General features: G+C 42.2%; 2 protein-coding genes across 2 annotated transcripts in view; one reads left to right on the forward strand and one right to left on the reverse strand.

The window, feature by feature from the left end:
• pofut2 (protein O-fucosyltransferase 2) overlaps positions 1 to 7,431 on the reverse strand; it is a 31,926-nt gene extending 24,495 nt beyond the window's left edge. Inside the window, exons 1-3 of the mRNA XM_072578513.1 lie at positions 7,267 to 7,431; positions 4,897 to 5,147; positions 3,129 to 3,273 (exon numbers count right to left, since the gene is read on the reverse strand). Of these exons, the coding sequence (XP_072434614.1) occupies positions 3,129 to 3,273; positions 4,897 to 5,147; positions 7,267 to 7,403 (533 nt within the window). The 5' untranslated portion in view covers positions 7,404 to 7,431. The remainder of the gene's footprint in view (positions 1 to 3,128; positions 3,274 to 4,896; positions 5,148 to 7,266) is intronic.
• Positions 7,432 to 7,484: 53 nt separating this feature from the next.
• ube2g2 (ubiquitin-conjugating enzyme E2G 2 (UBC7 homolog, yeast)) overlaps positions 7,485 to 24,558 on the forward strand; it is a 47,718-nt gene continuing 30,644 nt past the window's right edge. Inside the window, exon 1 of the mRNA XM_072578514.1 lies at positions 7,485 to 7,622. Within this exon, the coding sequence (XP_072434615.1) occupies positions 7,580 to 7,622 (43 nt within the window). The 5' untranslated portion in view covers positions 7,485 to 7,579. The remainder of the gene's footprint in view (positions 7,623 to 24,558) is intronic.

The following is a 24,558-nucleotide window of genomic DNA, read 5'->3' on the forward strand; positions in this document are numbered from 1 at the left end:
AGCAAACTTACTGACCCACCCTTCCATTTTTTCTTCTAAGTCATTTATAAAAACTAAAAAGAGCAGAGGCCCAAGAACAGATCCCTGTGGGACACTACTGGTCACTGACCTCCAGGCAGAATACTTTCTATCCACTACCATGTCTTCTTTCGGCCATCCAATTCCATATCCAGACAGCCAAATTTCCCGACTTCCCATACCTCCTAACTTTCTGATGAGTCTACCGTGGGGAACCTTATCAAAGGCCTTACTGAAATCCATATACACAACATCCACTGCTCGACCATCAACTTATCTCGCCACATCCTCAAAGGACTCAATAAGGCTTGTGAGGCATGACCTGCCCCTCACAAAGCCATGCTGAATATCTTTAATCAAACTATGCTGTTCCAAACTGTCATAAATCCCATCTCTCAGAATCCTTTCCAGTACTTTGCTTGTGATGAATGTAAGACTGACTGATCTGTAATTCCCAGGGGTTTGCCCAATTCCTTTCTTGAACAGAGGAACAACATTAGCCTCTCTTCAATCATCTGGAACTACTCTCATGGAGAGCGAGGATGCAAAGATCATTACCAGAGGCGCAGCAATCTCATTCCTCACTTGCCATTGTAACCTTGGATTTATCTGGTTCAGCCCTGGAGACTTACCTTGATGCTTCTCAGAATTTCCAGCACATCCACTTTCTTAATACTGATCTGTTCAAGTTTATTAACCTGGTCCACAGTGTTCTTACTATCAACAAGATCCCTCTCTCTCTACTGAGTACTGAAGCAATAAACTCAATTAGGGCCTCCCCTACCTCTTCAGACTCCAGGCACAAGTTACCCTCACTATCCCTGATCAGCCCTACTCTCTCTCTGATCATTCTCTTATTCCTCACATATGTGTAGAACGCCTTTGGATTTTCCCTAATCCTTCCTGTCAAGGCTTTTTCGTGCCCCCTCCTACCTCTCCTCAGTCCATTTTTGAGTTCTTTCCTAGCTACCCTGCAATCCTCTAAAGATGTGCCAGATCCTTGCTTCCTCAACCTGAAGCAAGCTTCCTTGTTCCTCCTGACGAGAAGCTCTTCTCTTGTCATCCAGGGCTCCTTCACCTTACCACTCCTTGTCTGTCTCAGTGGGACAAAGTTATCCAATACTTGCAACAAGTGCTCCTTAAACAGCCTCTACATTTCTGTTGTGTGTTCCCTGTAGAACAATTGTTCCTAATTTATACACCAGAGCTCCTATCTAATAGCACTATAATTTCCCCTCCCCCAATTAAAAACCTTCCTATTCTGGCTGTTTCTATCCCTCTCCAGGGCTATAGTAAAGGTGAAGCAGTTGTGGTCACTATCACCGAAATGCTCTCCCACCAAGAGACCTGACACCTGGCCTGGCCCGTTGCCTAGCACCAAATCCACTATGGCCACTCCCATAGTCGGCCTATCTACATATTGTGTCCAGGAAGAATTCCTGATTCACCTGACAAAATCAGCCCCATCCAGACTATCTGCACTAAGGGGGATCCAGTCAATACTGGGGAAGTTGAAGTCATCTATGACAACAACTCTGTTACATCTGCACGTTTCCAAGATCTACTGTCCAATCTGTTCTTGCATCTTTCTGCTGCTATTGGGGGAGAATCTCTGGAAAACACCCAATAAAGTGACTGCTCCTTTCCTGTTACCGCCTTCCACCCATACTGACTCAGTAGCCAAACCCTCCTCAACAACCACCTTTTCTGCACTCTCTAATTAATAATGCTAGTCCCCCTCCTCTTTTACCCTCTTCCCTCCTATCCTGTTATTTTTAAAAGATCTGAACCTTGGAACATCCAGCAACCGTTCCTGTCCCTGTGATGAGTCTCCATTATGGTCACAACATCGTAGTTTCAAGTACAGATCCATGCTGTAAGTTCATCACTCTTATTCCTGACACTCCTTGCATTGAAACAGACACACTTTAACCCATCCCTTTGCCCTATCAACTGTGTATCCTTCCTGACAGACTCTCTGCATTCTATTTCTGCCCGTTCAACAATTACCCTGTCCCCTGATCTGCAGCTCTGGTTCCCATCCCCCTGCCAACTAATTTAAACCCTCCCAGTGCTCTCATAAATCTCCTGTCCAGGACATTGGTGCCCCTCCAGTTTAAGTGCAGCCCATGTCCAAGTCCCACCTTCGTCAGAAGGTACCCCCAATGATCTACGTATCTGCACCAGCCCTGTAGCCACTTGCTCCCTGTTCCTCACCTCACTAGCACGTGGCACCTGTAGTAATCCTGAGATTACTACTTTGCTTATCCTGCTTTTTAGCTTCCAACCTAACTTTTTGGATCCACATCCCTTTTCCTAATCATGTCATTGGCGCAAATGAACACCACGGCTTCAGGCTGCTTACCCTCCCTCGTCAGAATCTTGTAGAATCGATCAGAGATATCCAGGACCCTGGCACCTGGGAGGCAAAATACCTTACGTGAGTCCTGGATTCTACAGCCACAGAATCTCCTGTCCATTCCTCTAACTATTAATTCTCCTACCACTCGCGTTTTTCTGTTCTCACCCCTTCCCTTCTGTGCCAGAGTCAACTCAGTGCAGAGACCTGGGCACTATGGCTTTCCCCTGGTAGGTTCCCTTGTAGATTATCAAGTAAAATGTGAAAGAGATATATATAAAAATTGAGACTGCAAGATAAGCGATTATACCTATAAGGCATTCTGATCCTCAAATACCAGTCTTGGACCTGGTTTACAAGTATTACCTTTTCATATGTTTATGTATCATGGCATGTGTAATACACAATAAACCTGCAAGATCTGGTGTTCAGTATACAAAAATCTCATTTTTGAGCAAAACCTCACCTACCAACAGTGAGACAATGCAATTGCCACTGATTAGCTTAATCTGTTCTTCACAGTTAATTCAATAACTGTGCTTATCACCCATGTTGGACTTCCTTCCTGTTCAAAGTTGGAAAAGGCACAATAGGCTTAATGCTTTATAATTCTGTAAGCTGTGTCACACAAATATGATGGACTCCAAGGCTGCAACGTAACATCAGATTTCTGCCTCATTTAACAACAAAAAAGGAAGAAGATTGTGCACTCTATTGGGTTTCCATATGAATTAAACAAGTCTGAAAATACCTGTAAAATCCCTGCTCGTCATTCCTGTAGGGAAGATCCTCAATACAAAGTCGCTCATCTACCTTTTCCTCCCAGTGCCCTTCTGTCCAGCCTTCTGCATATCCCTGCAGAACATAGATTTGCTGGATGAAGGGGCCACCGGACTCTGAGTGAGTGAGAGAGAGAGAGAGAGAGAGAGAGAAATTGTAAACAGAGAAGAACTGAACAAACATTGCATCATTCAAGTTTAAATGCACTGTGAAAGTCAGTGACAACAAAATCAATAGCACCTCTCAAAAGATAATTGGATCAGTGCTTGAAAAGAAATAAAATTTCACGGCAACTGGGGCAAGAATAGGTTTGAGAGATCAGTATGCTACCCTTTTCCAGGAACTGCCACAGATATAATAGGCTTAATGACTCTCTTTGCTGCTGTAGTATTCTATGATTTCATGGAATCAAGGATTGTCGGGGTTGTGGTTTGGAGAATGGAGCCATGACCCAAGAAGCAGTAGTCCTAAGGTGATGCTTGAGTTAATATTTTTCCCGTTAGCTAGCCTTTTTAAATGGTTGATATCTAAATTACAAATAATACAGAGCACATAAATAGTCCATTAATTTATGCTGGTGTTTATACTTTGTACAAATCTCTTCCAACTCGATCATCTCATCTCAGCCTCTCAGAATACCTTTCTAAACAATTTCTCTCATGTATTTATCTAGTTTCCGTTTGAAAGCATATTCAGTATAAATGGAACAACCAAGTCAAACACTAGTCGTCATACTGTGCTTGAAAGGGTAGATGGAAGTAGCTATAATAGGAACTTTCAAAAGGTTTAATGTCATATATATGGACAATGATAAATTTTCTGATCTATGGGGAAAAAGCACAGAGTGGGCCTAATTGGATAGCTCTTTCAAAGAATTGGCACAGGCACAAGGGATAACTGGCCTCCTTTGATGGTGTGTACCACTCTCTGAATTTGTTTTCCAGCAAGGCTATAATTAAGAGCCATAGTTGGCATGAGGTGGTCATTCTTGCGAGTTGAGTGACATCATAGAACATCAATAAGGAACAACATGTAATGTGCTTAGACCTAAGTCAGAGCAGAGACCAGGCATTCCTGAATGAACGAACTGCTGGATTTGTTTTTATACAAATTCCTCTTTTCCCTTTTCTCCAGTGATTTGCCTAGTTTTTGGAATTCTATTTTATAATCTGCCCTCATAGCACTTAAACTCGATCTTTGATTGCCAGACTAGCATTGTAACTCCTCCACTTTAGCCAAGAGTTTTAACATTTCCCAGTCGAGCTGATTCAGTGTATCACAATTTTGACTGCACTTCAGTTTATGAGAGATATGGTATTTTCATTCCAAAAACAGTCATAGTTCAAAGTCTGACTTGCAATATAGCCTAAATCAAACACGTATATAGACTAAGCAATCAGGTTAAAAATATGCAAGCATGCAATAAAATTAGACTGAATTAAAAGGGAACAGCAGAGTGGTAGACAGGATATAAAAAGACCGTTGAATTAAAATGAATACTGCCATTCTTACATTACAGGCACTGTGATACATATAATGTCATTATTTAAGAACTTAAAGGACCTAAATATGTCAAGAATAGAACTGTATGCCGAATAGAACATTAAAATAGACTCAAACTTATTTGGATTTTTTCATTCAAGAAAGATTATTCTTCCTGTTCATCTTTTACATTTGTCCCATACATAGCATGTTCAGAGTAATCAGAATGTCCTAAGGCAGATTATAGTACAAGGTACCTGCAATAAATTGCTCATGTTCAATGACAGGAATGTTCTTGTTTAAGCTTGGCACGTCAAAAAATGCAGACCAAGGAATGCGAACTTGTTTAAGACCTTTGCTCTGCCAATGATAGAGATGCCCCCAGGGAGGAAGGACCAGCACCCAGTCTTCACTCTTCAGCAGGGTGTCCATTAATCCAGCCATACGGAGATAGACATCTCGACGAAGATTAAATCCCTCTGGTGGATTCACATCATATAATAAATATCTAAAAGGACAAAGAATATTTCTATGAAACACAATATTTAATATCTTTTGTTATTAAGAGTCACAAAGTGCATTGTAATCGATTATATTTCTCCAGTATCAGAAAATGAGTGGGTAAGGGTGGGGTGAATGAGATGAAAATGGTGGAACAGAATAGGTTGCGTGTGTTTAATTTCACCATCTCGTTAGTAGTGATGGTACTGCACCACCTCCAGGAGCTGCAACTGCGGTGTGACAAGGTAAAGATAGTTAAAGTTAATTATAAATACTTGTCACCATAAACGAGGTCTGATATAAATAGGCAAAACACTTATACAATTGAGCTGAATCGACCTCATTTTCTTTAGATTATATCCCTCCTAGCATTTTGGTGCTCCTTGTCATTTTTATTACTAACCATAAACTGGGAGAACTATCCTACAGAACACACAGAATAGCCCCATACAGTAGTCATTCACCATACAATTTCCCACACACCACTATATTTGGTTATCCATCTCTCACCAACAGGACAGAATCCTCAAATGCTCTCCCTTCACACTTCACTTCAGCTCTGATGAAGACTCTCCACGGATGCTGCCTGACCCGCTGTGATCTCCAGCATTTATTCTTTTCAGGAGAAAATGTACTATGGTTTTTGATTTTTTTGAACTTCCACAGGTTACCTGCAGCAGTTCAAGGTGGCAGCTCACCATTACCTTCTCAAGGGCAACTAGGGATGAGCAATAATTCTGGCCCAGCCAGCGACCTCCATATCCCACAAACTAATTGGAAAAAGGTGGCAGCAGAGTGGTGCACAGACAGGCAAGTGCATCCCTTGAAGTTCTCAACATTGAATAAAGACCCATGAATTCTCATGACAACACACATGTACACACCATCCTCACCAACTGTGCTACTATCACTTCCCCACCGGTACCTCCATACTCCTCCAAACGCCACACAAGTCCACCATTCTGCAATTATACCACCACTCGTCCAAACTACCCCAATCCTCACCATTGCCCTTGCCTTCCCACACTATTGCACTTGCCCCGAAATACTGTCAACACCAAACTCATCCCACCACACCACTCTGCTGTAGAATATTATTGTCCCTTCCCACTGTTATTACTGCCTATGGAATGTCACTGTTCCTTCAAACTCCTGGAATTCACTCGCTAACAGTATCATGCGTCGATTTGCAAAAGGCAGCTGGATACAGGCAATTAGTGCTCGTCCAGCCAGCAAAACCCATGCGCCACATTCGTGAAAAGAAAATTACCTGTGAACTATTATCTTATTGCTCCTTGTTAAGTGTTACTGTCTCTCTCCAACATTAATAGTGTCCATGTGGAGTACTATTTTGTCCTTTCCCACCATTATCACTAGCCCCATTGAGTGTCATCGTCCTTTCCCGCCATTATTACTCACCCCACTGGGCGACATGGTCCTTTCCCGCCATTATTACTCACCCCACTGGGCGACATGGTCCTTTCCCGCCATTATTACTCACCCCACTGGGCGACATGGTCCTTTCCCGCCATTATTACTCACCCCACTGGGCGACATGGTCCTTTCCCGCCATTATTACTCACCCCACTGGGCGACATGGTCCTTTCCCGCCATTATTACTCACCCCACTGGGCGACATGGTCCTTTCCCGCCATTATTACTCACCCCACTGGGCGACATGGTCCTTTCCCGCCATTATTACTCACCCCACTGGGCGACATGGTCCTTTCCCGCCATTATTACTCACCCCACTGGGCGACATGGTCCTTTCCCGCCATTATTACTCACCCCACTGGGCGACATGGTCCTTTCCCGCCATTATTACTCACCCCACTGGGCGACATGGTCCTTTCCCGCCATTATTACTCACCCCACTGGGCGACATGGTCCTTTCCCGCCATTATTACTCACCCCACTGGGCGACATGGTCCTTTCCCGCCATTATTACTCACCCCACTGGGCGACATGGTCCTTTCCCGCCATTATTACTCACCCCACTGGGCGACATGGTCCTTTCCCGCCATTATTACTCACCCCATTGGGTATTGTTGTCATTCCCCGCCATTATTACTAATCCCCTCCGTTATGAGTGCCCCCTGCTGAGATTATTACTGCCAGTCCGTTACCTGCGTTGTTGAGCCACCGAAGCTCCGTTGCCGCCGGTCTGCCCGGGGCTGAATGCTCCCCCGTGCCCGTAGAATTGGCCGCCAGCGAGTGCCGCCATGCCAAGGAGCAGACACAGGCCAGGGGACAACAGCGCCATTTTTGCCGCGTCCCTCAGTAAAGGAGGGGGCGGGGCGGAAGGGGTCGGCGGTGCGTCGCTGAACTCCCTCCCCCCTCCCCAATCCCATCGCCCGACCGGAAGTAGAGGCGGTGCGTCGCTGTAATCGGTCCTCCGTCCTTGCCCCTTCTTGCTTGACGTCGTCAACGGTCGCGGCGATGGCAGGGACAGCGCTGAAACGGCTGATGGCCGAGTACAAGCGTAAGTTTGGGGGGGTGGGGAGGGGAAGTCCCCGGGACCGCGCATTGGTGGCGGCCGCTGTCCTGCGGGGGGGGATGGATCCACTTAAATAGCTCATGAGAGATAGGCAAGGCCTTGGGTTTGACTACAGACACGGCTGACCCACAGGGATTATGAATAGGCCATCCCTCTCCTGGCCAGGCCAGTCTTAGACCTTCAAGAGGGGTGAGAGTGACCCAAGGCTAAATCCTCATGACTGCCAGCACATTTATAATCACTCTTGTTTGCCATAAGTAAGATCACAAACTCCACTTTAAATTGAGCGCTGTGGCTAAAGAGGCCAAAGTTGCTAAGTAATCAAGGGGCAAAAGGTGGAGTGAAAATAAATGCAGCACCTATTACTGGAGGACAAAGTGCTGGGGAAGCTAATTGGGTTAAAGATTCATAAGTCCCCCCCCCCTTGGAGGAGGGAGCTGCAACGACAGCGGATATAAAAATCAGAACAACTGCAGATGTTGCAAATCAGAAACAAAAACAGATTTTTATGTTAGATTCCCTACAACGTGGAAACAGGCCCTTTAGCCCAACAAGTCCACACCGACCCTCCGAAGAGTAACCCACCCAGACCCATTCCCCTACGTTGACCCCTGACTAATGCACCTAATGCTATGGACAATTTAGCATAGCTGATTCACCTAACCTGCACATCTTTGGCTTGTGGGAGGAAACCAGAGCATCCAGAGGAAACCCACACAGACACAGGGAAAACGTGCAAAATCCACACAGATAATTGCCCAAGGCAGGGATCAAACCCAGGACCTTGGTGCTGAGAGGCAGCAGTGCTAACCACTGTGCTACTGGAAAAGCTCAGCAAATCTGGCAGCATTAGTGAAGAAGAATCAAGAGTTGATATTTTGGGTTGAGTGACCTAACCTCAGAATGGGTCACTCAATCCAAAGCATTAACTCTTGATTTCTCTCCACAGATGCTGCTAGATGCTGTGCTTTTCCAGTAATTTCTGAGATAGTGAATGAAGCGCTAGTGACCTGAAAAGCCCAGGAGGATTGGAAAACTGCCAATGTAACACCTTTATTCCAAAAGGGAGGGAAACAAAAAAAAAGTAACTGTAGACCAGATAGCTTAATGTCTGGTATTGGGGAAAACGTTAGAGTCTGTTATAAAGAAATTAATAGTATTTTTGAAGTTCACAGTCTGATCAAGCAGAGTCAGTGTGGCTTCATGATGAAGAAATCATGCCTGACGTTTACTAGAGTTCTTTTGAGGAAGTAACAAACAGTGTAAACAAATGGAAAACAGTGGATTTAATATATTTGGATTTTCAGAAGGTGTTTGATAAGGTATCATGTATTAGGCTAATAAGACTCCATGGAACTGGAGGGTGTGTATTAGCATAGATGGAAATTGGCTAACTAATATAAAACAGAGTTGGGTTAAGGGAAGCACTTTCTGGATGGTAATCTGTAACTAGTGGAATGTCACATGGATCAGTACTGACACCATAATTATTTACTATCTGTATATTAATGACCTGGATGTGGGAAGTTTGTGGATGATACAAAAATAGCTGAGGGATGAGGATGATATAAATAATCTGCAGTGGGATATAGGTAAGTTGAGTGAGTATGCAAAACCTTGACAGATGGAATATAATGTGGGAAAATGTAACGTTACGGAGTTTGGCAGGAAGGATAGAGAAGCTGAATATTATTTAAATGACATAATTACAGAGGAATTTGTGAGCCTTCATCCATGAATCGTGAAAAGCTAGCATTCTTGGTCAGTTGCTATTAGGAAAAGCAAATGGAATGTTGACCTTTATTTCAAACGGAGTGAAGTATAAACGTAAAAGGTCTTGCTAAAACTGCACAAGACACCAATCAGACCACAGCTTGAATACAACAAATAGTTTTGGCCCCTTAGGTAAAAAAAGATAATCTGGTATTGAAGACCGTCTAGAGAACCTTCGCTAGACTGATATCAGACCTGAAGGAATTTTCTTGGCTGACTTGGTTGAATACATTGGGCCTGTACTCATTGGAATTACGAAGAATGAGAGGAGACCTTATTAAAACATGCATAAGATTCTTCAGGAACTTGACAGAATAAAAGTAGAAAGGTTATTTCCCTTTGTGGGAGAGTCATAATAAGAAATCACACATTTTAAGACAGAGAAGGAATTTCTTCTTGGAGGGTAGTGTATCTATGGAATTCTACTGCAGATGGTTGTCAAGGTTGCTTCTTAAGAATATGCAAGGTAGCCTTTTAATCTGTTAGTAAATCAAGAGTCATGGGGGAAATGTAGGAAAGTGGAGTTGAGGATTATCAGATCACTCATTGAACGGAAGAAGACTTGATGGGCTGAATGGCCTAGATCCTTTACATCTTATGACTGCAGCAACTTTGCAAGTTGTCATGTTATAGAGCCTGTATCCACAAAACACATTACAAGTTTAATTCTGCAAGAAAAGCTTAATTTAAATAGCTCCATTATAGACCTCACGATACCTAGTAGCACTTTACAGACAATGAGTTGCTTTTGAAATATATTGTCACTATATTACACAGCAAGTAATTTCATGCAGCAAGTTCCCACATGCAGCACAATTGTAACAATCTGTGCTTTACTGACAAAAGAAAGCAAAATATTGTCTATGCTGGAAACCAAGACAAGTAGTGATGGGAAAACTGAGATCTGGCAGTGTCTGTGAAGCGCAAATTTTTTTTATTCACTTGTGACTCATGGGACAGATTCTGTGAGACCAGCTGAGTACTTTTTTATTCTTTCATGGGATATGGATATCCACGGCTAGGCCAGCACTTGTTCCCCATCCCTAGTTACCCTGCATGTGCTGTTTGTAGATCCACAATGCCTTTTGGGAGGGGGAGGAATTCCAGGATTTTATCCCAATGACACAAGGAATGGCGATGTCTGGACTTGGAAGGGAACTTGCAGCAGTTGGTGTTCGCATGTATCTGCTGCCCTTTCCTTTCCAGCTAGTAATAGTCATGGGTTATAAAGTGCAGTCTAAGGATTCTTGGTTAATTTCTGCAGTGCATCTTGTAGCTGGCACATACCGCTGCTACTGAACATCACTGGTGGAGGAAGTGAGTATTTATGGGTGTGGTGCCATTCAAGTAGTCTGCTGTGTCCTGGATGCTTTCAGGCTTCTTGGGTGTTGTAGGAACTGCATTCATACAAGCAACTTGAGAGTATTCCATCACTCTTCTGACTTGTGCCTTGTAGATTTTAGATTAGGTTAAGGGTGGAAAGGCTTTGAGGAGTCATGATGTGAGTTGTTTACCATGGTATTTATTACCTCTGACCTTTGTTTTAGACACTGTGTACTTGTATGGTTAGTCCAGTTCAGTTTCTGGTCAATGGTAACCCCCAGGATTTTGATGGAGGGGAGGGGAGTTCAGTGTGATGGCAATGCTGTTGAATGTCATGGACAGTGGTTAGATTGTTTCTAATTGGAAATGGTCATTGCCTGGCATTTGTGTGAAGTGAATGTTACTTGCCAGTTGTGAGCCAAAGCCTGGATATTGTCGAGGTCTTGTTGCGTTTGGACATTGACTACTTCATTCTCTGAGGATCAGTAAACGGTGCTGAACATCATACAATCCTTGGCGAACATTTCCAATGACCTTATGATGGAGGAAGAGTCATTGATGAAGCAACTGAAGATGATTGGGTCTAGAACACTGCCCTGAGGAGCTCCAGCAGCGATAGCCTGGAGCTGAGATGAATGAATTCCAATAACCACAGCCCATTTTCCGATATTTCAGTTCCTACTCCAACTGGTGGAGAGTTTTCCTTCTGATTCCCATTGGCTCCAGTTGTGCTAGGCTCCTTGATGCCTCACTCAATTATATGTGATCTTGATGCCAACTCTCACCTCAACTTTACAATTCAACTCTTTTATCCATATTTGAATGAGATCATGAGAATAGTGGCCCTGGCAGAACCCAGGCTACACATAAGTGAGGTGTTTATTGATAGCAAGTGCTGCTTGATAGAAAGCATCATTAACAGTACAATCACTTTACTGCTGATTGAGAGTAGACTGATTGGGTAGTAATTGGCCAGGTTGGATTTTTCCTGCTTTTTCTTTACAAAACATACCTGGGCAATTAATGGAATTAATGAATCAAGTGATCATCAACAGGAATATTAGTTCTGTTTCTATCTCAACAGATGCTGTCTGAATAATTTACTATGATCAATTGACAATAGAAACAACAGACAAAATGGGCTAGTGTTTATGTAACAAGTAATGAAAAGAAAGATGTGACCAAAGAAGGTTTAAATAGGAATAACAGAATCGTTGCTAATTCCTGATGTTTGGAGGAGGTGAAAATGTAGCCGTGCTTATGATCTGAAATGGTCAAACTTAATGTTGAGTCCAGAAGGTCGTAAAGTGCTGATTTGGAAGTTGGGGTGCAGAGCTGTGAACTGATATTGAATTTCATTAGAAAAATGTATGAGGTTGAGGACAGATTGGGAATGGAATGGAGAGAAGAAGTAAAGTGGCAGGAAATCAGAAGCTTATGCCATACTTGTGGACAGGATGAAGGTATTCTCAAAACAACTGTTCATACTGTTTAGTTTGCTCAGTGGAGAAGACACTATCATGATGTGTGAATACAGCATACTAAATTGAAAGGAATGCAAGTAAATCACTGGATTTGGAGAGGAGGATAGTGTTTTTTAAAAAAAAAGTTGAGAAAATAACTGCATGTGTTGCATCCTCTGCTTGCAAGGGAGTGATTTGGGCTTAGACCAGGGTGTCACAGAGGGACTAGTCCATTTTAAGGATGTTGAAAGGAAGAAATTCAAGAGAATGATCTCTTGAAAATGGAAAGGGAACTCTGGGTAGTTCTTGGAGAGAGCTGAAAGGGGTGAGACTTGTTTGGAGGCTGTCGAGAGAAATCTTCAGTTGAGGCATGACATAGACCTTTCAGGAGTACAGAGGAGGAATTGTGTCCTTCCAAGAAGTTGATTGGTTGGTAGTGAGTATGGTCAAGGTAGTTGTGGAACTCAGTGAGCTAATAATGGATGTTAGATTAGAGTGGTGCTGAAAAAGCGCAACAGGTCAGGCAACATCCAAGGAGCAGGAAAATTGACGTTTCGGGCAAAAGCCCTTCATCAGGAATAGAGGCAGGGTGTCGGCAATGGAGAGATAAATGAGAGGGAGGTGGGGGTGGGGATGAAGGTGACAGGTCAGAGAGGAGGGTGGAGTAGATAGGTGGAAAGGAAGATAGACAGGTGGGACAGGTCATGAGGGTGGTGTTGAGCTGGAAGGCTGGAGCTGGGGTGAGGTGGGGGAAGGGGAAATGAGGAAACTGGTGAAGTCCACATTGATGCCCTGGGATTGAAGTGTTCCGAGGCGGAAGATGAGACGTTCTTCCTCCAGGTGTCGGGTGGTGAGGGAACGGCGGTGAAGGAGGCCCAGGACCTGCATGTCCCTTGGTGGAGGGGGAGTTGAAATGTTGGGCCACAGAGTTCCCCCACCTCACCTCTGGTTTCCAGCATCTGCAGTCCTTGTTTTTACCTACTAATGGATGTTGGTTAGTAACCTAGCAGAAATGAAAATGTGTAAGTTGAGAAAGGGAAGAGTTTCTGATGAATAATATGATGTTGAGACAAAAGTGGAAATTGGAAAGTTGAAATTTTGAGAAAAAGTAAGTCATGCGAAGATGTGAGGGAAGGGACTCAAGTATAAATATTTTGCATATCCTGTGAAAGAACTAAGAACCACATGATACCCAAAGCAGCATCCTTTATATGTGAATGTATGAGTAAAGTTAAAGAGATCATTGCTCATTATGAGTACAATTCAACTCATCAGTTGACATGTTTTTGTGATGCTGGTTGAAGAATAGTTCAACAGCAGGGTAAGAGGGAGAACTCATTCAATCTTCGTTGAAATAGTGTGATGGGATATTTCAGGTCAATTCATGAGGGCGGAGTTTAAAATCTCATCTGAAAGGTAGCATCTCTGACAGTACAATGTACTTCTAGCACTGCACAAGAGTTCCAGTCTGGTTACATTCTGAAGTGGGGCTTGAAGTTACGATCTTTGGATTTTGTAAACCTCTATTAAATCTCTCAAGCTAGGTATTTCAATCGTTCCGTATAATTGAAGTCCCCATTCCTGGAACTATTCTTCTAACTGTGTTCTCCACTGTCCCAAATTGCTTCACGTTCTTTCTAAAGTGTGGTACCCTTGTCATTCATATTGCTTCAGTTGTGTCATCTTTGAAAACAGGACCCTGGTTCAGTGGAACTTCCTTAATTATTACACCTGGATGATTGAGCTTAAGTTCGGGAATGGATCTTGAATGTGTAAGGGTTCTGACTTTGAGGTCGAAGTGCTACCAACTGAGCCACCACTGACGTGCAGTTGTTCGCAATAAGTGAAGTACAGAGAATTATTTGAATAAATTCTGGGTCAGTTTTGCAGAAGTTGCTGGAGAAATTCAGCAGGTGTTTAGATCAGAGTGGTGCTGGAAAAGTACAGCAGGTCAGGCAGCATCTGAGGAGCTTATCCAGCACCACTCTGATCTTAACTTTGGTTTCCAGCATCTGCAGTCCTCACTTTTGCCAAATTCAGCGGGTATGGCAGTATCAACACTAAAGAGTCATATTGTATTTAAAACATTAACTCTGTTTCTCTCTTGCTAGGTTTCTCCAGCATTGCTTGTTTTTAGTTCAGATCTCCAGTATCCAAAGTGCTTTGTATTTATTTAATTCTATTCTGTGTGATTCTTGTAGCTATTGCTTTCTGTCACCAGAGGGTGCTGCGGTTCCTTGCATGATCTCACAGTTTATCAAACCAGCCCTGTAAATGACAGATGCCATCCTTAATTCTATTGCAGACTGGTTTATTTCAATTTTACTCAGAGCTGTATCATCCTAACATCTGTTGTTTAACCTGCTCGTGCACCGAAGTACGATATATTTTGCTTTTGGAGGTGCTGGTGTTGGACTGCAGTGAACAAAGTTAAAAATCACTCAACACCAGATAGTCCAACAGATTTATTTGGAGGTACAGGCTTTCGAAGTACTGCTTCTTCATCAGGTGGTTGTGGAGCAAGACCATAAGACACAGAATTTATAGCAAAAGGTTACTGTGTAGTGCGGCTGAAATATATTAAACAAACTTAGATTAAGTCTTTCATCTTCTAGAATGGTTTTGCTAGTTTTGGTTCGTTAATATGTAAATCCCAGAACTCTTTTAAGTCACATTCTCAAGACAACTTCAGGTTTCTAACAAAATGTGTCATCTCAGCTCAGACAATGCATTAAAGATGTGAGGTTAGAGTTTGCCTGTGTCTCCATCTTGAGTCAGACTGGTTCTATTTCTAAAGTGGGATTTGCAGAATCTTAGGTGGACTGACTATAGGTTATGCATTTTTTTTGAGCAAAAATAAAATTCTGAAAATACAGATTCAACACATAAATTTATGTGTGTGTTTGTGTGTGTGTGTGTGTGTGTCTAGCCTTGGCTATCAGCCTCTGCTCGGCCACTTTGCGTTGTTGCTTGTCCTGAAGTCCGCATTGGAGGATGGTCACCCAAAATGTCCGAGGCGGAATATCCTGTACCACTGAAGTGTTCTCCAACTGGGAGGGAACACCCTTACCTGGTAGTTGCACGGTGTCTGTTCATCTGTTGTCATAACATCTGCTCAGTCTTGCCAATGTGCCATGCCACAGGGCATCCTTGCCTGCAGCATATGAGAGAGACAACATTGGCCGAGTCACGTAAGTCCCTGCTGTCTACGTGGTGGGAGGCATCCCCACGTGTAATGATGGTCTCCTTGTTGACAGTCTGACATGTCTTGTAGTAGCTGCCGTGACAGTGTTGTACGGTGTTATACTCGATGTTGTCCTGTAAGCCGGGTAGTTTGCTATGAAGAATGATCTGTTTGAAGTTTGGTGGTTTAAAGGCAAGCAGTGGAGGTGTGGGGAAGGTGTTGGTGAGGTGCTCATCCTCCTTGATAATGCATTGCAGGCTGCAAAGAACATGGCATAGTTTTTCGGTTCCCGGGAAGTACTGGACAATGAAGGGTACCTTTTCGGTCGCAACCCGTATCTGTCTCCTGAGGAGGTCATGACGGTTTCTCGCTGTAGCACGTCGGAACTGGCTGTTGATGAGTTGATGCCGTTTTGAGGGCATCCTTGAGCACCTTCAGGTGTCTGTCACGTTCCTCAACATCTGAACAGATCTTGGTGTGTGCATAGGGCTTGTCCATAGGGGATCGCTGTTTTAATACATTTAGGGTAGAAGCTAGAGATGTGCAGCATTGTGAGGTTATCCGTGAGTTTGTGGTAGAGTGAGGTGCTGAGGTGCTCATCCTTGATGGAGGAGCATGTGTCCAAGAATGAGACAGATTCTAAAGAGTAGTCCATGGTACGTCTGATGGTGGGATGAAACTTGTTGATCTCACTGTGTAATTGTTTCAGTGACTCCTTGCCATGGATCCAGAAGAAAATGTCATCAATATATCTGGTGTATAGTCTTGGTTGGAGGTCCTATGCAGAAAAGAAATCTTGTTTGAACCTGTGTATGAAAATGTTGCTATATATGGGGTGCAAATTTGATCCCCATGGCTGTTCCGTGTGTCTGGATGAAGAACTGGTTGTCAAAGGTGAAAATGTTGTGGTCGAGGATGAAGTGCACAGTTGTTGCACAGTGCTCAGAGATTGGTAGTTGTTGGTATTGAGTACTGAGGCTGTTGTCACGATGCAATCATTGTTGGGAATGCTGATGTAGAGTATTGGCACATCCATTATAACGAGGAATATTCCCGGTTCGAGTGGTCCATGGGTGCTGAATTTCTGTAAGAAATCTGTAGTGACATGACAGAAGCTGGGGGGGGGGGGCCCTTGTACAATGGGTTTCAAGGTACCTTCAACATAGCCAGATAGGTTCTTGCACAGGGTCCCATTGCCTGATACGATGGGACATCCTGGTGTGTTGACTTTGACTTTGTGTATCTTCGGAAGGCAGTAGAGGTCACCTACATGAGAAGTACAATGAAGGAGCTGTGATATATTTCCAAGTCAGGATGCTGTACATCTTGGAGAAAATCTTTCAGATGGGGTGGTGTTCCAATGTATCTTCTGACCATGTCCTCCTCGGTGGTAAAGGCTGAGAATATTACTGAACAATGCCAGATCTTTCATATATCTCAATCATACTCTAGACAAATTCCTTCTTTCTAATCTTGTTTTCTCCTGTTAAATGTGTTTGAACTCTATTATTCTGATTGTGATTCTGATATATTTTGTGGTAGCAGTGTCTGTAATAACCTTTGATTGTCCAGTAGAGATTAGAGTGATCTCCTAGAACTCAAAAGAATAAAAGGCCATTCCTTTCCTCCCTCACTTTCTCTGTCTTTGTCACGCTGAGGCTGAAATGGGGATAAATGATAACTGTCACTAGATCCTTTTTTTTGTTCTAAAGCACACACTCCTGCATTCTGACATCTTTCTGTAGAGGTCATAGAGCCATAGAGATGTACAGCATGGAAACAGACCCTTCGGTCCAACCCGACCATGCCGACCAGATATCCCAACCCAATCTAGTCCCACCTGCCAGCACCCGGCCCATATCCCTCCAAACCCTTCCTATTCATATTCCCATCCAAATGCCTCTTAAATGTTGCAATTGTACCAGCCTCCACCACTTCCTCTGGCAGCTCATTCCATACACGTACCACCTTCTGTGTGGCAAAAGCTGCCCCTTAGGTCTCTTTTATATCTTTCCCCGCTTACCCTAAACCTATGCCCTCTAGTTCTGGACTCCCCCCACCCCAGGGAAAAGACTTTGCCTATTTACCCTAGCCATGCCCGTTATGATTTTATAAACCTCTATAAGGTCATCCATCAGCCTCCGATGCTCCAGGGAAAACAGTCCCAGCCTGTTCAGCCTCTCCCTATAGCTCAAATCCCCCAACCCTGGCAACATCCTTGTAAATCTTTTCTGAACTCTTTCAAGTTTCACAACATCTTTCCGATAGGAAGGAGATCAGAATTGCACACAATATTCCATCAGTGGCCTAACTAATGTCCTGTGCAGCCGCCACATGACCTCCCAACTCCTGGACTCAGTACTCTGACCAATAATTTGGATATAAACTAAGAATAGAAATCAGTTGAAATCTAATACCAACAGCAACCTTGACTCCTTCATCACAGGAAAATGTTCCAAACTTGTATATTTTTATTTATTGGAATTATTTCTGTGCAAATTGGAAAGAGGAAAAGAGCTTGCATTTATTTAGCAACTTTCACAATGTTTTGACTCACTTTACAGCTAGCAAAGTATTTTTGAGGTGTGATCATTGTTTTTACCCTGTTCCTTGCAATATGTCAATGACTGCAGATGCTGGAAACCAGATTCTGGATTAGTGGTGCTGGAAGAGCACAGCAGTTCAGGCCGCATCCGAGGAGCAGTAAGATCGACGTTTCGGGCAAAAGCTCTTCATCAGGAATATTCCAGCACCACTAATCCAGAATATTGCAAGGAACAGTCAGCTAATTGAAGCACGGCAAGCTCCCACAAAAAATACTAACAAGATTAACTTTTTCAGTTTTAGTTGAGGAATATATGTTGACCAGGGACAATTTACTTGCTCCTCTTAGAGACAGTGACATGGATTTTTTTTTTGTATCCACCTGAGAGATCAGACTCTGTTAGTTTAATATCTTAGTTAACAGATTGGTCCTTCTGCAATATTGCTTCATTCCTGTATTGGACGAGATAATGAGCTCCAGTTCCTTGAGCAGGATTAAACCCAACACCTAACTCAAAAAACAGGAAAATAGATAAGCTACGTGATAAGGTGAAGTGATAGAGTATTAAAACTAACATCTCTGTAAAATTACCAAGTTTGGGCTTGTGCTTTTTTCTGTCATTAGCGTATATAATGTTTAATTTGGGATTTGGAATATGCACCTGATATTTCACCTTTAGGCTTTGAAGTAAAGGAGTGATTGTCATTCTTTTGGTGCTGTGTTTCCTTTTGAGACTACAGTAGTCTTCTGAACAAAAGCTTGTCACAGTTGGTGATTTACAGAACTGTAATTCTATCAACAGAGTTTAGATCTGAATCATTCTAAGTGATGGAAATGTTCCAAACATCATACTTGAAAATTCAGTTCAATATCTCATCATTTCACCAGTTCTTTTGTGGCCAGGATACTATATGACTACACTGTCAAGACAGATAACCCTAAGTAAACTAGTCCTGTGTGAGCTACTGACTTTTCCCCCACAATAGCAGATAATCTGACCTGCCCATTGTTAGCAAACATTTAACATGTGGTTCCACAGTTTGGGATTAAGGTTCAATTTCAGCTCCCACGCTTTTAGCTAAGTTATTGTACTGGATGCACATCTAATATTTCTTGTTCACGGTGAGTGCTGACTGTGGTTTTGAAGCTCCTTTGAGCTAGAAGGGCTCTGATTGCCAAATCCTGATACCTGCCTCCGTCCAGCTCAGGATCCTGTTGTACACAACTCTGATGCTGGTTATATTCCCAATGGGTGAGGCCATTTTGGGGAACAAAAATGCAACTGTGGGGATAAAAGCAGGGAATGCAAGCATACAACACCAAACAAGAACATAAATCTTGTAGATTAGTTTTCAGTCTGTGTGTAATCCTGCATTGCAATAAACTCAACTGTTCTGTGCTTTTCTGTCAATCCCCATGACATTACAGACAGTGAGTGAGGGGGATGATTGACTTAACTATTATTTCTAATCCATTTTGTCTGGTTCTTGCTATTTTTTCAATTTAAGGAAACTGTAGTATTTGCTGGGAAAATTATTAATGAAACTGGTAGAATGCTTAAATAAATGTCAAATTAAAAATTTCACAATAGCATAATCTTTCTGGCCTGCTTAGGGCACAAACATAAACTCTGAAAAGTGGGTTGATGCCATCCAAGGCCCAACGTTTTTTTAATTCTGCAAATCTGACTTATTTGAATTCTTATTGTGACAGCTGTTTGGAGAACTGAAGTTCTGGAACTGGCCACGAGCTGTTTACATATTTGAATTGGCTTCTTTGATCATGTGGTTACATTGAGTAACTCTGCACTGTTGATTGAAAGGACTGCTGTGTGTCAGGTTAATAGGTTGAGTGGTTCAGTAATATGCTTTATTGTTAATCCAGCTGTTTGAGTGAAGCTATTATTGTAAACTGGAACTCGAGGGTAGGTGAGTCACGCAAAACCAAATGATTTGCCTTGGCAGTCATTACAAAGTACTCAGGCATTTCGTGATTGTCTACTCTCCTCCAACATGTATTGAAGAATATAAGGTGAAAAATTCCTCATTTAGTTTTCACAAGAACATTGTACACACTCCCAACAACAGGAATGTACAGTCACATCATTCTCCACCCCTTCTGCATGAACTTAATAACATAATGAGCCAGAGTAGGGCATACTGCAATAGGCCCCCTTAGTTTGACTTTCTTTTCCTTGCTCTTCAGCTAGAAATTTTTTTTACATTGTAACTTGCTGACATATGTGCTCATAAAAATGCAACATGGATAATGTTAGGACCCTAGTTAATACAGCACTTGTGGTTTATCTCTTTAACCGCTGTGATTTAAAGATTGAGAAACAGGCGATCAGAGGAGAAGGAAATTGGTTGAATTAGAGTCGAAAGATAAACAAAGATGGTTGGGGGAATTAATTGTTTCTTTTTTTTCTCTCCCTAAATACAAAGGGAATGTAAGAAAAACTTTAAGATTTAAAATGTAAAAATCCTCAGAAGATTTTACTGCTCAAAGGAATTAGAGTCCACAGTTACACAATACCTTTAAACTGCTGACAGAGCTCACTTACACCTTAACATGTACAGAGGAACCTCGATTATCTGAAGGACATCAGCAGGGAGTATTTCGTTGGGTTAATCGAATCCCAGATAATAGTTTAGCCAAGCATCGGGACCATGCGATCTTGCTGGATAATCAGAAATTCGGGTAATCGAATGCCAGATAATTGAGGTTCCTCTGTATATTTTAAACTCAACAGCCTTGTAGAATGCCCACTCATCTGACACTTTGATGCATTCTGTTTCTGTGGTTTTTCTTTTAAGTTCTAAGGCACTCGAGTCTTCTTTTCCTTTGTCCTGACTCTTTTGGAGATTGCTAAACTGCACTGCTGATGTTTTAGGTGTTTTAGCTCTTTGAAACAATCCTGTCCACACACTGACCTACTGGATGGTTCTGCCTTGCTAAAAGAACTTTTCTTGATCTCTGTCTTCCTCTGTCAAAGGAGACTTTGTTGCTAAGCAATGGCAAAATATCTCCTTGTTTCTATCCATGGTTTCTAAAACACAGAACTATTCACATTGGTGGGAGGAGGGGGGTGTTTACATACATGTAAATGAAATGACCAAACTAAATAGATAACCGTGAACACTCTCAGAAATCAAAAATTACATTAAAACTATGTCTACCCTTCTAATCAGCAGTGTATAAATACAATTCAATCTTGAACCTATACATGTTTAAGTCTAATAAGCAATTGAAACCCAAATTTCTAAATAATTATATATAATTAACCAATACCATAGCCGTCACTGTTGCAGTTTAGGAAATATAACAGCTGGTTTACACACAGCAATGTTAAATCGAGCTGGAACCAGATACTATAATATGAAAGTAGATGTGAATCCTTTCCTTTTAGTTTATTTGTGCAATGCAGCATTGCATATGTCTTCCTCTTACTATGACCCAATTACCCAATGTCCCAGACATGTCTGTTTAGAATTCTTACACAAGTATCTCTTTATACCTAAATTAGTTCATTTAGTTATATTCAAAAATCAATAATGACCTTTATTGTCATGCGCACTTAAATGAGTGTAGTGAAAAGTTTATAATGTTGCCTTATGGTGTCATCTTAGGGCTAGGTACAGATACTTTGTGTTGTTACAGAATTGAAATAGTAGAAAAAAATAGACGAGTGTGGGAATACAGTTTAAAAAGTATCTTCAAACTACTCAAGTTATTGTCCTTTCTCGTTGGGTCTGTACCCACTAAACTTTAGAACATGAGGCCTCACTTCCTGCACGTGCTGACCACTGCCACAGACTCGCTCCGTCTGGTCAGCCTGGGCCTGGTCTGCTCCCTCTCCAGGCTCCAGCCCGCAACTCGGCTCCCAGCTCAAGCTGCATTAGCCCTGCTACCACTCCAGTCTCCAGCCATGACTGGCTTCCAGGACTCGGCCCGCGTTCGCTCTGCTCCCACTTTGGGCTCCAGCCTTGATTGGCTTCCAGGACTCTGCCCATGCTCGCTCTGCTCCTGCTCTGGCCTCCGGCCGCAACTCGCTTCCCAAGCTGGCCTGCTGTGTTCTCCATTCCCTGCAGGTAGGGTAGTTTAAGAAGTTAAAAGTTGGGCGGGGTGGGGGCGAGGGCAAGAAAAGCTGCAGCAAAGGGGGGGAAAGAAAGAGAAAAGCAGATGAGCAGATGGAGCTCCGGCTGGAGCATGCTACTCTGTCACCATCTTGAACAGAGTATTCAGCTTCTTAAAACGTAGTGCATTGGTAGTGTCCCTTCCTCTGAGTCAGAAGGTCTCTGTTAAAGTACCAACTGCCATGGAAGTGTCCTAACATGTCTGAATAGATTGGTTAAAAATAGTTTTTCAGCTTAAAGGGGCACCATACTAAAAACAACATTTTGATCAGAAATTTATGGAAGTAAAATGTAAGTGTGCTGACATTTATTCTAGCCCATGATTCATCCACCAGGTGCTGAAGACTTCAAGCATATGAGAGGGAGGCAGCAGCGTAATAGTAGTGTCACTGAGCCAGCAACCCAGAACCCCAGGCCAATGTTCTGGGATCAGGAATTTAAATCTCATGATGGTAGATGGTGGAAGTTTGAATGAAATAAAAATCTGGAGTAAAGCATTTTCCTAATTAACTATTTGCAGCCATTTAACCACTGTTTGCCACAAAAACCCCATCTACTTCTCTTTCTTTATTGTGTAACCTGACAATGAGATGGAAAGCTGGAACGTTTTCTCCGCAATTGTCTTACTGTTTTCTGCAAGAGACTGTGTGTGTGAATTTGATATACTGTGTCATCTTGTTCATTGTTAGGACTTTTATTTCTTCGACTTGCGTATTTGGAATTTTTTGAGTCCCGAGAGCAATATGTTTTTGGTTTGCTTGCCGTTGCCATGTTCAATGTTAGGCAGTAGAATCTGACTTTGGAAACTTAGACAAAGTACGTAATTGATCAATCCCTTCATCTGTGTATCCTTTTCCTTGATAATGCCATTAACAGCAACTCCAACAGAACAATGAGATAAAGGATAACTAACCTGTTTTGCTGATAAATATTTCTCAAGATACCTGTGGCATTTTCTTGTTTTATTTTGAAATAATGTCTTGTATTCACCTTTTGACAAGTAGTCAAGGCTTCATTCAAATGTCAACACCTCCGACAATACAGCACTTAATACTTAGCATGATTTTATGCTCATGTCTCAAAAGTATGATTTGAGCCATTATCCTTCTGAATTGGACGTTGAGTGTTACCAGTAAGCCCTGAATGATCATTCGACTTATGAATTGTAGAGATCCTGTGACAGAACCTTGATAAAACCTCTCAACATTCCCATTCAACCTCTCTTACTTTCTCTTACAAAGATGGTTTTGAGACACCAGTCTAATATGCTGTTAATTCCAGGAGCCTCCATCAACGAAAAATATTTCAGTCTGACCTTTTGTCAGATGTCTTCTGATTAATCCTAATGATACATAACATAGCCTTTGATTATTTATAATATCAGTGCCTTAAATAAATAATGCTTTTAAAAGCAAATTATTTGCATTCTTATCCAGGAAGCCAGTTGGTGATATGTATTTACAGAGTTACACATTATAAACCTACATCTCCTTACCCGATCCCACCAGTTTTCAGTCTGTATCTATTTTATAGAAGCTCAGATGAACTTTAGTTAATACTCACCACCTGCATACAATGAAATGTATTTAATGTAGAATTAGCACTTTTTACTGGAGGTGAACAATCTTGTCATCTCTTGGAAAAACTCTCATGTACATTTCTTGGCAGTCTCTGGATTTGTTCATGCCTCATTAGGCACCAGAATATTATGTTTCCTTTGGTCCTCAGAAGCAGCTTCAATTCTGAAGGAATTTGTGGAGATGCTGTTCATGGCATCATCAATTTCCTTAAGCATTCTCGTGTGTCTGAGTGCCCCACGGGCATTTTAATACCTTGAATTTTCTTCAATACATGCTCGACTGACCTCTCAATACTGTGGATTCCCGAGGCAATAAAGATGGATCTAGATTTGACCACAGTCTTTGTTTTTGACAACAGCGTTGAAAAATTAATTCACCATACCTGCCTATTTCAGGTCATAATATTGCCTCGTCTCCCCTAAAGGATCCTACTTTAACAGTTTATTTAATCTTTTGTCGCATAAACAGCCCTTTTTGAAAACAGCTATTTGTGTTGGCAGGGAGTAAATGTTTATACACAGCAAAGTCAAAAGTTTCCTTACTTGGGATTGCACCAGTTTTTTTTTCAGTTTTATGGCTTTGTGACTGCTCAGCTACGTCATGGGCCAGATGTAGAATTCAACTTCCTTTCCTATGTCCTATTAGACTATTTCTCTCCAACCTCAGAATTACTGGCCTTTATTGCCTCGTTATGAAATTCTGCTCTTTTCGTACAGCTTTACTAGTATTTCCATATTTTGCGAGTATTTTATCTAGGTTTCCCCTTCCATCTGTCAACCTACCTGATCACCTGGTTTTTCTTTTCTTGTTTGTGTGGCTAATGTTTATGGGCATTGGAAAGAGCAGGTGACGTATTCTAAACATGCAGCTAACACCACCATATCATAGAAACCTGCTGTCTGAATTGTATTTTAAGC

This window comes from Chiloscyllium punctatum, chromosome 10, assembly GCF_047496795.1.
Source record: "Chiloscyllium punctatum isolate Juve2018m chromosome 10, sChiPun1.3, whole genome shotgun sequence".
Taxonomy (NCBI): Eukaryota; Metazoa; Chordata; class Chondrichthyes; order Orectolobiformes; family Hemiscylliidae; genus Chiloscyllium; species Chiloscyllium punctatum.